This window comes from Zonotrichia albicollis, chromosome 2, assembly GCF_047830755.1.
Source record: "Zonotrichia albicollis isolate bZonAlb1 chromosome 2, bZonAlb1.hap1, whole genome shotgun sequence".
Taxonomy (NCBI): Eukaryota; Metazoa; Chordata; class Aves; order Passeriformes; family Passerellidae; genus Zonotrichia; species Zonotrichia albicollis.
In genome coordinates, this window is record NC_133820.1 from 103206892 (window position 1) to 103220135 (window position 13244).

At 36.8% G+C, this 13244-nt stretch overlaps 1 protein-coding gene across 5 annotated transcripts in view; it reads right to left on the minus strand.

The window, feature by feature from the left end:
- Window positions 1-13244, minus strand: part of UPF3A (UPF3A regulator of nonsense mediated mRNA decay) — a 30288-nt gene that overhangs the window by 10668 nt on the left and 6376 nt on the right. For 4 of the 5 annotated variants that reach the window (XM_074535907.1, XM_074535906.1, XM_074535905.1 and 1 more), the window contains exons 3-5: window positions 5346-5452; window positions 3326-3424; window positions 3129-3239 (exon numbers count right to left, since the gene is read on the minus strand). In XM_074535907.1, the coding sequence (XP_074392008.1) occupies window positions 3129-3239; window positions 3326-3424; window positions 5346-5452 (317 nt within the window). The remainder of the gene's footprint in view (window positions 1-3128; window positions 3240-3325; window positions 3425-5345; window positions 5453-13244) is intronic. The other variant, XM_026794055.2, reaches the window with a different exon arrangement.

Genomic DNA, 13244 nt, shown 5'->3' on the forward strand with positions numbered 1-13244 from the left:
TAAATATCACATCCTTTCAGTTCAAGAGAATGGCTTTTCTCTCTTGCTCATTGAATGGTTATTTCACCAAAAAAAAAGAAAGAAACATGTTCAGAATCTATTCCTGCTTTTTACTTTTGTACATCAAAACCTAGCTATATTGTTGTTCATATACAGCCCACATTACTGTAATCTCACATAGCCCTTTTCAATCCCAGTTTTCAAAGTACATCATGAAGGAAACATTTTCAGTCTCATGTAACATTTTCATTTACCTGACATTTAGTATTCACCTTTCCATGAGAAAACAGGAGGAATAACAGATAAGCAGTTTGTCATAGGTTACATAGCAAAGTATTAGCAGATCCAATAAAACTCTGGCTTCCAAAATTGCTAATAAAAGGTCTCATCTACTGGATCACACAGCCATTCTTTTATTAAAGAGCTGTCTCCACGCTCTGAAATCAAGTCACCTGCCTGAACCATCCCCAAATTCTATAGAAACTTGGAGAAAAAAAATTCTTTATCATGTTCCTTATCAAATTCTTTATTCATGACTGTCAGTACTGAATTCAGACTTCAATTCAGCCTGTACTTACAGCTGTGAGTAGTTACAACAAATTTTGTCAGTTTTAGATACCCCAGAATAGAAAATGTTTACTACTTGAAACTGCTCTACAGTTACATAGTGGATTCTCCCTCAAACCACAGAAAAACATTCCCTATTGAAATGCATGACAAAATTTGAAAGAAAAGAAAGAAAAAAATGAATTAGAATAAGTCTTCAACAAATTTTAAATGACATGGCCAAAATCTAGAAACAATTAATAACCCAAAGACATTTAAATGTTTTTGCATTGAAAATTGGATTATACTGGGGACAACCCATTCATTAATAACAAAATTTTGTCACACAGTTATGAAGGGGAAGGCTGGTAGGATTCACTGTTTCTTTTTAACAAATATCAATGGCAGGAATCAACAACCAATAAAGATTGTTGATTTGATATTTTCCTTCTTCTATTCCTAGATTTTCCATGCCTCCCCATCCTCCACACCTGTCTAGCATTTTTGATAAGTTTTAGAGCGCCCCCCCAGTCCCTCAGATCTGAGTTGATTCCTCTCTCTCCTGCTCCTTAAGTTCCCCTGCCTGAGCAGTGGCTGCCTCTGGGTACCTTTACATGCTGAAAGAGATCACAAATTGTAACTGGAAGGTCTGGGGAAAGGATAAGCTGCACTGAGAGTTCAGAACTTGACCCTAGTCATGACTAAGACTGTAGTGCAAGAGGTTTAATGGGAAATTATAACTTGAAGTTCACGGGAGAGAGTGTGATGAGTACTACCAAAAGAGGAAGGGGAAAAAAATGTTTATCAAACTTGAATCTTACCCAACCTATTTTTGGGCCTTACCTAAGAGCATTTTCTTAAAATGTCTAAGAATCTTTAAAAGAAAATAAATTACCAAATGAAGAGCTGTGTCAGCAAAACTTTACATTTTACCTTGCTGTCTAAAACCAGAAAAATTGCTTATCTTCATCTTGCTACAGAGAAAATCTCTTTCATATCTCTCTGTCACATGGAAACTGATTAGCCAATGCATCTGGCATGATGCATAAAACATGCTGGTTTGCAGTAAATTTATGTGGAGAAATTCTGAGCATGTGAGGCTCAATTCTGCCACCAAAGTCTTGAGCACATCCTTCATTGACATCAGTAGGAGTAACACCTTTGAAACTGGACACACAGCTAGACCCTTACATAATCTTGCTATAAACATGCTCACTGCTGAAGAAATCTTTAGTTTTGTATTGATAGCAATGGCCACAGCTTTGAATAGCAGGAAAAATAAACTAGTTTGATTTCCTCTGATTTAACAGAAATGAAACATTAAAAGTCTTAAAGCTGCCTTCAGTTAATATTGTTACTCAGAAATCTGCAACTCTCAAGATTAATCTTCCCTGATAGAATATTTTTAAGTTAATAAATCTTCTTGAAACCATAAGCTTTTTGCAAAATGCAAACTTATTAAAAACTTTTTACTGCCTTTACTCTGCTGTCAACCAGAGAACCATGGAGAATTTGGGGTAAATAAAAATTATTGGGTGACTTCCCTACTTAAAACTGCAAGAAACAAGTTTTATTGATAACAGAGTTATCTAAATGTCCATTTCCATTTCATCTAAATTATTAGAGTTCCAAATCTCTCCAGTTTAATCTCAAACAGCAGTAACAAGTGACAGGAAAGTGGAAATGGCCTCAAGATGTAACTGAGCAGGTTTATACTGGATACTAAGAAAAATTTATTCACAGAAGACTGTAAAGCACTGGAACAGGCTGCCCATGGAAATGGAGTTGCTGTCCCTGGAGGTACTTAAAAGATGTGCAGTTGTGGCATTTGGGGGCATGGTTTAGTGGTGGACTTGGCACTGTTGAGTTAATGGTTGTACTTGATGTTCTTGAACAGCAAGTTTCCAACCTAAATGATTCTATGATTCTAATCAAAAGAGGTGGCCACTTTTTCACTGTAAAGAAATAAAAGCAAAGGTCAATTTTGTTTTCTTACTCAATTGTCACACGTAGGGAAAGACTAACTGTTCTGCATGTTATCACTTGAAGAAACACCAAAATTCCATGTCATCCTGAAAACTGCATACTAGCACTGAAGATTTTAGTGCTCACCTTATTTAAAATTCCCCCCAGGACTGTGGAAGCCATGCTGCATGCATACAGAAAACAAGGTGTTGCCTTACTTTCAAAGCTTTTCCAGAATCTTGACCATGAGAACAGAGAGAGATCATTTCATATTTCTTAATAAAAGCAGCTAATATCAGGGATCAGTAGTTAAGTATTCAGCTATTTTGTATTTTTAAAATAAATCTTTTATCTACTAATACATCTGTAAGTATTCAGAATTACTAAGGGCCTATTTCTGAAGCCAATGTGTGTGCATGCAAAAGTTGAAGTGAAACCAAATGATTTAATGCATAGAGACTTTAAGGTTTACTGCTGCTACTTGACTGGAAAACAAATATTTAACTGGTACTATAAATCTGTTAGACTGAACAGGTCAGCTCTTGCAGGTAGTATAATAAAGATAAAAAATAAGATATTGAATATTCTTAATAATAAGAAAAATCAAGAAAACAGACCAATGAGTTCCCTTGTTTTGGCCTCAATCTCTCCCAAAAGAATCTCAGGATTGGCACAGATCTTGTCTTCATCAGCACAATAATTCTCTAAAAATTTCCTATATTCTGGATCTGTGAAGAAAAATTTTTGAATTATATTAATACTTTGCAATACATAACAGAAATTTTCCACTGTGATGTCAAGAAAAGATGCTTACCATCTTCAATGCTCCCAGCTTTGGCATCTTTCTTCTTCAGCTTCTTTTTTGAAATCTTCTGAAATGGCGCAAATTCAACCACTGCAGGATATTCCAAACCTTAAAAGAAATCAATCTTTAATTTTTTGAGGGGGAGAAACATTCCCTACCTTCAAGTAAGATCTTCCAAACTCTTGAACACATGTTGGGAAGTCTTATGTGAAAACAAACGTAAATGTTTCTGCAACTCACTCCTAAACTTCTAATGAAAAGTTACATGAAGAGGTATTCAAAATTTTTAAAAAAGATCTTTTATTTGGATATGCTGACAAGACTAAAAATGAGGACAAATACTGTTGCAAAATAATAAATTTTTAGCAATATTATTTACAGCTTCCTTTTAATTATTCACAGAAATTGGTTAGAAAAATCTATCACAAAATCTCAGTCTGACAAATGATTAAGTATTATTGGGAAATCAATCTGCAACTGTTGAGTTGCTTTTCTAAGGCTTTGTTGCCTAAAAAATATATAAATGGCAGGTAATATGCAATAAAACAACAAAGCATCTCCTTTCAGAACCACAAATGTAAAACTCAGCACACAGAATTGTGTGTAACTGCTCTGTTTATGATGGACTGTAGAACTCCTGCCTGTGTTTTTACTGGCAGGGATTCTTTGCTTTGGGTTGGTTTCTGTGGACTGGAGTCAGAACCGTGTGTGGGGTTTGAATTGCATTGGTTTCCACCTGTAGCAGGTTCAAGATTACACTTTGCTCAAGTCTAAGGAAAATTTGTCTTCAGTCTGCTAGAACATTTGTTAACCTTATTGAACCTGCTAATCCTTGTTTCAGTTTTAGCCTCAAAATGCAACGCTGCCACAAGCCTCACCAGAGAGCACTTCTGATCAAATCTTGTGCTCTTTAATTGTACAAGCAATCATGTCAAACCAGCCAACTGTGTCCAAGCTTAGTTTTGCAGAGTATTCTGGCTTCAGTCCAGCATAATACTGAAGAATGTGCTGAATTTAGGCAGTCTTAGCAGAATCATTAAAAAAACTTCTTTCTAGTTTTAAATTTTAAAACACTCAGAATTCTAAATCTGGGAAATGCACACTGCTAGGAATGTTTTGTTCTTCATCTCTACAAAAAACATCTAAATCCGAGGGATATTAGAAAGAAATAAAACATCACAGGTAGGAAATGCTGAAGAGGAATTCATTGGTTTGACAGCTTCTTTAGAGATCAGTTTCTAGTAAGAGTGGGCAGGACTACTTTTCACAGGACCTCTGCAACACAGCGTATACAGAATAGAAAAATGTTTGTACAAGAGAACCAGAAATCTATGTCTATTTTACATAACCCATGCAACTTTTTACAGAAGGTATGCCTGAATGAGGCAAGGAACTGCTAAAGTTCTGCTAAACCCCTTCTTATTGATGGCAGTTTCATACTCCTGCAGACGACCTGGATTTATCTACATCACAGAGTTTTTCTTTACTGTTGGGCAAACATTTGCAGACTGAACATTTTAAAACTGGCAATCAATTTTGCCATTCTTGTTCTCAGAACTCAACTCAAGATGTCTGAAAAGGCCCTAAAAATTCAACCTCTACATATCTTAAAAGTGGGCAACCAAAATGTTGAAGGCTTCTTCTTGCTTCTTCCAAACAGGAGTAAGTGGCAGAACTTTAGCTCAGAAACACTGAAGATGTAAAAATCTGTGCTCGCAATGTGTTCAGTTACTATTGTAATGAATTGTGAAGTTTGCATAAGGTAATTTTCTTAGTATGGTCTTGATAGTGCATTGCCTAAAGTATAAAAATGCACATAAAGCATGCACACCACATAGACAAGCAAAACTGCATGGAAAAATATATTTTGCACTTTATTATATTTTAAGTGATAAATGTTAACATATTTTTATGTAACTACCTGCCCAGTGATGAAATAATGGCATAACTCTAGGAAAAAGAAAGCAAATTGATGCTCTAAACTGGTATATGTATACATACACATTTAATATCTTACAAACAGTCCAACCTTTATTATCAATGAAGACATAGCCATCAAAGCGATCTCTAAAAAGAAGGATGTCCTCAGGATTTCTAAAGTTAATGTATGCTCTTGAGTAGAGATGAGGATAAAGGCTGCAAGAAGAAATTTTATTTTATGTTACTTATTATTCTTTTCAGGGCTAGGGCAAACATAAAACCAGAGGGATCACATCATAATTCTCATCTTCTCTGAGAAACTGCTACCTTAAGCAGTCTTTGCATTTACACATCTAATGATATATATATATGACAAAAAGTAACAGGACATCAGAGTTCTGTATGCAACTGTGAAATTTATTCTGAACTGACACAAATATTTCCAGTTTATTTTGTCCCCCTAAATGGCAGAGCATACATTTCCAACTGTGCAGGATCAAAACTTTAATATTTCCCAATTTAAGAGACATGAATAACAGCAGTGTTTTTGGGGAACTTCTTGGGCATACTAAGAAAAGTCTTGTATCACTGAAAAGGAAAGGTTAAGTAAAAGACTGCAGTGAAGTGGCAGTTTCCAGGCTGTCACTGTATTTAAATAGATTTCCACCTTTAAGAGAGAATAAAAAGCCTAATTGTTGGCAATATAATCCACTGAATTATACACAAATAAATAAACTCCTTCAGACATCCATGTGTTATCAATGGACATGCAATGTCTAGTTGTGACCAACAGTTGCTGTGAAAATCCAAAGCATAGCAAAAGAAACAGGTACTTAAAATAATTCTGAGTCTTCAAGAATTTATTGGCATAGATCCCACTCCATGGGTAAATGTTTAATGTGCCTGATAAAAACCTCAGGGCTGGCACACCACAACCACGATGAAACATCAGCTAAGTTATTGTGACTCATGGCATGTACATGCTTTAAACTCCTGCAACTGCTATATATGTCAGTTTGTATTAAACTGACTTAATGATGACTACATATTACATCAAGTTTCTACACAAGGTGGTATCTTTAAGATACCTATAATTCTATGATTCCAGTAGTTCATAATTCCATTGTCACCTATGGCCTGTCTTCAGACCAACTCGCCACTGCCACCAGGAGACAATAAACACACGGAGCTGCAATTGTATTTCAATCCCATAGCTCTTTCAAAATCAGATTTCACAATGAGTGAGAAAGAGCAAAAATATGGATTGGATCACAGGATCCATGCATGTGGCAGCTCAAAGGAACATTGCTTGCAAGTAATTTTTTTCTTTTTAAAATATGCATCCATATGGATTCCACTTACAGTGTTAGGAGGAGACCATAAAGAGCAGTGCTGTCAATCACCAATGGTTTTGTACACCCACCAATTTTGTGTTTGATCCTGTAGCCAGAAGAAATGTTAAAAAACCAAAACTACCTAGAGGGATTTTTTCATTTAGCTACTTTGTAAATACCAGCTATGAAGTGTTTCCACAGCTTGAAGAAGATGAACTATTTCCAAGGAAGAGAGGAAGAGCCATTTTATCCATATATAGCCAGTATATTTTGACATTCTGGGATAGGAACAGCATTGTGTGAATAGTAAGTGGGTAACTGCTAGGGCATGCCAGGGCTGAGAGATGCTATAGCATGGCTGCAGAGTTATCACCATGATGCAAAGCAGATATAAAAAGACAGATTTCTTCTCATCAAATTGAAAGAAGACAAAATTTAACACTTTTCATAATTACACAGAGTTAAATGTACTTAAAAATGTGTAAGGAGGGAATTTTATTGTGGCAATCTATAGCTGTACTGGAAGCAATGTCTCTGTGCTGCCTAATGGCTACAACAGTAAAAGTCTCACTTCACTGGGGCTCCCATGAAGAAGGAAACTTCCTTCTCTGTCATATCAACAGCACCATTCTTATCTTTCATGTGCTTTGAGGTTTAAATTAAACAAGGCCTGACATTAGACTGATATGATTGTACCCTTGAAGTGCTAAACATTATTCAGATAAAAATCTTGAGGGAACACTTTTTTCATTCCAGTTATACCCAAGACTGAGGAATTGAGTTTTAGTCCCCAGTCTAAATAACTACTCCGCTGTTCTTTCCATCTTCAGCTTTTGTAAAATACTAAAAGTTTCTATAGATTAAAGACTGTTACTTGCACAAGGGTCCACTCCTACATTACTGTGGCACTTCTCTGCCTCAGTGCACAGCAAGCAGATTCATCATACAGTTGGATTTTTTTTTTCCTGTAGGAACTTAGAACCCTATGGTTAGACTCATTGTGAAACAGAACCGAAAATACAAAGGCTTGCTCCTTCGTTGTTTCCTTGAGCTGGTATATCAGTGCAATCTCTTTCACCTTCTTTGGCAACATAATCTTTTCCTGGTACACAACATAATATTTTTCTAGCTCTTTCAGCTTAAACAGAGTGAGTGTCTTTAAAATGGAGGAACAACTGATATGATTATTAAGCACTCATCAGTAAGAACAAACTGAGTCTGTATAAACAGGACTCTGGAAAACAGATTTAGAATTTACCTTGCAAGTAAGGGATTTAGTGTTGTTGCTATACATTTTTAACATCTTCAAGAACTTCACATGCATCAGCAGAAACATACATCAATGTAAAGGCATGGTTGAGCACAGCAGGATATTGATGTGCAGCACAACAACACACCACTGTCTGCCCATTACTGGAGCTATGTATTGGGGTAGGAGGTTGCAGAAACAGAGCTATGACAACACTTCTCTGATGGGGCCACTTCCACAAGAGTTGGTTCCCATATGCATGCAAGTTAGCTAACAGAGTGCTGAGTGCACAAAACCCACCCAAATGAGTGTTTCAAACCCTTGTCTTAGGCTTCCTATCCAGCAAAGTGTGCAGTGTGCCTAAAAAATGAGTAAAATTAACATTCTAGGTGGGGTGCTAACTAAACCTAGCAAATTTGGAATACTTAGCACTGGATTGCATATATCACTTTTACTCTACGTTTTACACACATGATTTCCAGCAGCTACTCCCCACCCTGGATTGTCTTTACCTATCCATTCAGAACTCAACAGCATGGTCATGCAGCAAAGAATGCACAGGGCTTCACAGGGCTATAGGCACTCTGAGGCTAACAGCCCCTCCTAGGAAGAAACACTCTTGCTTGACTTTGGTACTTAGTATTTAGCAGTTACTGGCTAAAATACTCTTTACTCTTCAGGATTTTGTCTTCCAGCTGAGTCCTACAGAAGAGAACTGTGTGTCTCCTGCTTTTTTCAAATATCTACCACCACAGATTTCATTCGGGATCTGAAATTCAGTTTTATCATCCAAGAGCTGGTTCCATTTTGCCATATGTTTGCTGTCTATAATGCTGCTTTCCATACATATAATGTTTTGGACAGACGCACTGCACATGTCGGCACTTGGAGCAATCTCTATGGAAATAACCCAGATGAGTCTGAGTGCACACATTTATTCATTCCAATACAATGTTTCTTTTTTCTTTTTCTGCTCTGCATTTAAGGGTATTCAATCTTTCAGGGTTCATTTATTTCTGTAACACTTAGTCTATCATCTTTTTAAGTCCTTATTTTTCTAGCAACTTTAATAGCAAACACATTCTAAATGTTTACTTCTTCTAATAGCAAACACATTCTAAATGTTTACTTCTTCTACAATGTACCTTTTAACACAATTGTGTAAAAAGATTGACATACAGGAACATAATTTTAAAGTTATTTACAGTCTAAACAGCAACATATTAAAGCCAGCAATCTCATCTCAGTAAAATACTTATCAACTTATGAATCATGGTGGACATTTATAAAATATATACTTACATGTATATAGAGCTCTACGACTAAATTTTGGAGAGTCAAATAGCTCCTCCACCCATTCATACAGTAATTGATAACTCATTGTCATGTCAAGCTAAAATCCCCTGGCCTTCATCCTTGTCATCTTCTGTGGTCATTCACATTATGGGTGAAACTGGCACAATTTCAAATAAGCTTGGTCTTTCCTTTCTACAGCTATAAATGAGCAGTTTGCCTGGCAGAGAAAGCAGAAACACCAGAGTTGTGCCAATCAAACCTGTCAATTATTCCACCCAGAACACAGTAGTGGTGGTTTTCTTGAAGCACTAAAGGCAGTGCCCCTTCAGTGCTGCAGTTCCTGGGTGCAAACCTACAGCCTACAGTGCTAATGCTGTTTAGCTACAATAATCCTGAGCACAATGTTGGGAAGAAGTTATGGAGGGAAAAGGAAGAGTGCTCTTTGGAAAAGCTTTATCACTCTGTGATACATGGCATGGCACTATTTGAACTGTTTTCATGCAAGCAAGGCTTGTGTTCAGATTTCTTTCCTTTCATAAACTCAGAACACTATCAACAATTCCTGGCACTCAGCACTCAATGCCAGTCCAGAGAGATTACCCAAACCCTAAAGGGCTTGAGATCAGTCACTTGGCTGGTGATTAGACAAATCTTTAGAATAGGCTCAGAATCCTTTACTAACAGACAGAAAGGAGAGAGTGTCTGGAAAAAATAGTTAATATTTGAAGTCTGAGTACACAAGAGTCTATCAAGAAGGCAGAGTCTTTATTATCATCTATAAACAGTGTTTTGTTTGCATTTTGATGTCAATATGCAAGAGAAAATAAACGTAATGCAGTGAATCAGATGAATCTGAAAAAGGAATGAAACACAAGTCACTTTCTGAAATGATTTTACTGAAATAGATGTAACTGAAAAACTGAAAATTACATTATTCACATGAAATTTGAAAAAGTTTAATAGCTTGCCTATAACACGACATTGTAAACTTAAAGATAACACAAAGGTATTATAAAGATTACAAAAAAAGAGAAACTGGAGTTGAGATGTATATCTTTGTTTTGTCCTCTAGAATGAACTATCTTGGAAATAAAAATGTAGAAACAGCTACAGTTAGACCTCTCTAGTGCCCTTATCAACAGCAACTAATAGAGAATGCCAGGAGAAAATTTATTAAAAAGGGGAAAATGTACAAATATTGCACTCAGTTCACAACTGCAAGTATCTGCAGCCTAGGGACTTTGTAATACCAAACTTGTAACTTATGTTTAATAGGTTTTCATAGATAAATATCTGTCTAAGTATTTGTCTAACTGCTCCTGACCCATTTCCAACATTCATCATTCATGGTTTGAATTTCTGAAAAGCTCTAAAATCTGAATGAACTTATAGAAACTTCTGTGACGTAGTAACACAGGATGTGGTTAAACTGAGATGTTACAGCTCTTAAGGAAACTTGTCAGCTTCTGCACCAAAGCATCTCTATGCCCCTTTCCAACACATCCTCTTCACTGAGTAGCTTCTTCAAATCCTTCTCATTGGGTGACATGACATTTCTTTTCATCTTCACATGTTTTTGTTATCACTGAATTCTTTGGATTGCTTGCCACTATGCACATGGTACAGGATCTAGAAAAAAGCTATTCAGTGAAAGACAGAAAACATGCCAACCTTGTCCTGTAGCTTTTCCTGTTAGCTGGAATGACATGAAGACACATGCAGAGTTTGCTGAAATCTTGTGAACTGTCCTTAACATGACAGACTATGGCAATACAATGCCTTATACTCAAAAAGTATTTTCTGCTGGGTAAGAGAAGACTGGGATTAACCTTGATTAAACTTTTACTTTCTGGATGTTTATTGTATATTCCTCAGTGGGTAATGTAAAGAGATGACTCATAAAAAGATATACGTGGGTATGTGTCAGCATTTGAACAAAGGAGACAAAAGAGACAAGGTAGTCTTGAGCCAGCCAAAAAACAAATCATCAGTCAAGCCAGCACTGCAGAATGGCAGTGAAATGCCCACATAAGCTGTGTAGTTTGATGAAAGAAGCTGTAGCCATACAAACCTGGTAAAGATAAACCCATTCCAAATTGACTCATCTTTTGTCTGAAAACACATTTTTCGAAAAGCAGGATGAAGAAAAATGGAGTGAACACAAAACATTTCATGCTGAAAAATTCAAACTTAAATGATTTTTTTTAGTGAGTTTAGATTTGTGAAGGCAGAAGAGAATAACATTACAAATGACAGCACATGAGAAATAACAGTGTCTTTCATTGGTAACCTGCCATAGATGCAATAAAACGAGTGAACAGTAAGACTTGTGGGTAACCCAAATTTTATCACATAGGAGAGAAAATGTAACTTTATAAATGCAACTATAGTCAGTGCCTTCTCTTTTCTGAAGAGGCTGACACCCTAAATTCTTATGCAAACTCTTCTAGAAAATTAAAACTGGAATTTTTTTAACTGTTAACTGGCATTTGTGCATCTGAACACAGTGAAAACCGACACTGTTCTTGAGAGAATTTTTGGTTTGCCTTTGGTATTTTCTTCTTATCAAATGAACAGCTGGGACAGAAGCCTTAAAGAGGCCCACTTGGAAACAGAGATGACAAAGGTCAGAAGAGCAATGTAAAGTACAAAGATTTCCAATCAGAGTAAGTTCTCCTCCTTCCTCACTTCACATCCTTTGTAGTTTTAACAGAAAAGCTGAAGCACCTACTATTTTGTTGCTGCACTCACGTGCAACTACCTAGGTCAGAAACGGTCAAAATTTCTCTAAATAAACATTTATTTCTTCTTGATTGTGAAACTGACTCTGAGAGAACCCCTAAATTTAAAATTTGGTCAGCAATAAAGGGTCAGCATCCCTCTATGGTCAGTGGAAAGAATCTCGAGCCAGTGGAGGGGTGATGCATCACATACTAAGATACGACAAGATGGATCAGTTTTTCAGAAAACATAAAGATTGAGCATACATGGTGTTTTGTTTCTCTTCTGGAAACTGATTTATTCAAAAGAGAAATGCATTTTACCACTGTGATGCTGAGTAAATGATGTAACTATACCAGCAATTCTGATTTAATTTAAATCAGCCAATATTTGTTCTTTTTTACTTTTGCATGAGACAAAAATGAATAAAACCAGATTATTTAAAAATCTGTATGCAGATAAAAATCCATGCAGGTAAACAAAGAAACTAAACTCAAACGAAGAAACTAAACTCAAATGGAACTCATAAAAAATTCTGTCAGTGTTTGCCCCAGAATTAATCTTACAGCCAATTAAGCAGGCTGTCACAGTTTATCAATGAAAGTTAAAAGAAACATCAGGGTTTCAAACTACATTATGATCTATTCATACAAAAAAAAAAAATCCACTTTAAAATCTCCATAAAGGAAAAGAGCAGGAATGCCATCGTCCCTGCATATACAGTCAGCTTTCAGAAATATTTTAAGAAGTAGACTGAACCAGAGACAAGGACTCAAAACATTCCTCATTTGTGGAGATGCCAAGGTGCTTGGTTGAGATGGAGTAGGTGAACTTTTATTTGTGTAATGGCTAAAGCTCTGATCTGATAAGGCACAGGGTGAATGATGGGCTGTGAGTGAGATAAGAGCTGGTTCCCCCGGACAGGATTGTGCCCCGTGTCATGCTAAGCTGTGCTTCCTTGCACAAACCACTGGGCTGTGGGGCTCCCTCTCCTCTTCCTGGGAAATGCTGGGAACTCTGAGTGTGACCTGAGAGGGTTCATCTCTGCTGATGGGACACAATGGGGCACAACTGACTCAATGCACTGCCAGGATGGGCAGCTGTGCTGCCTTAGAAGGTGTCCCCTGATCCACATTCTTACATGAAGCTCCCCACCCCAGAGGAGGCACTGATTTATATTCATCAGAGTGAATATAGACCCAAAAGATGCTGTGTTCTGCCATCTTTTCCCTCCACTTATTTGGGACTTCCCCCCAACTCCTCCTGCCAGATCTGGATCCAAGACTGCACAGCAACCAAGTGTTATTGCAGGACCTATGGGTGGTGAGACCCTCACACTCTTGTACTTTGTTTTTCTTTCTTTTGTGCTTTTCTTTCCTTCCTTCTTTCTTTCTTTCTCTCTCTCTTT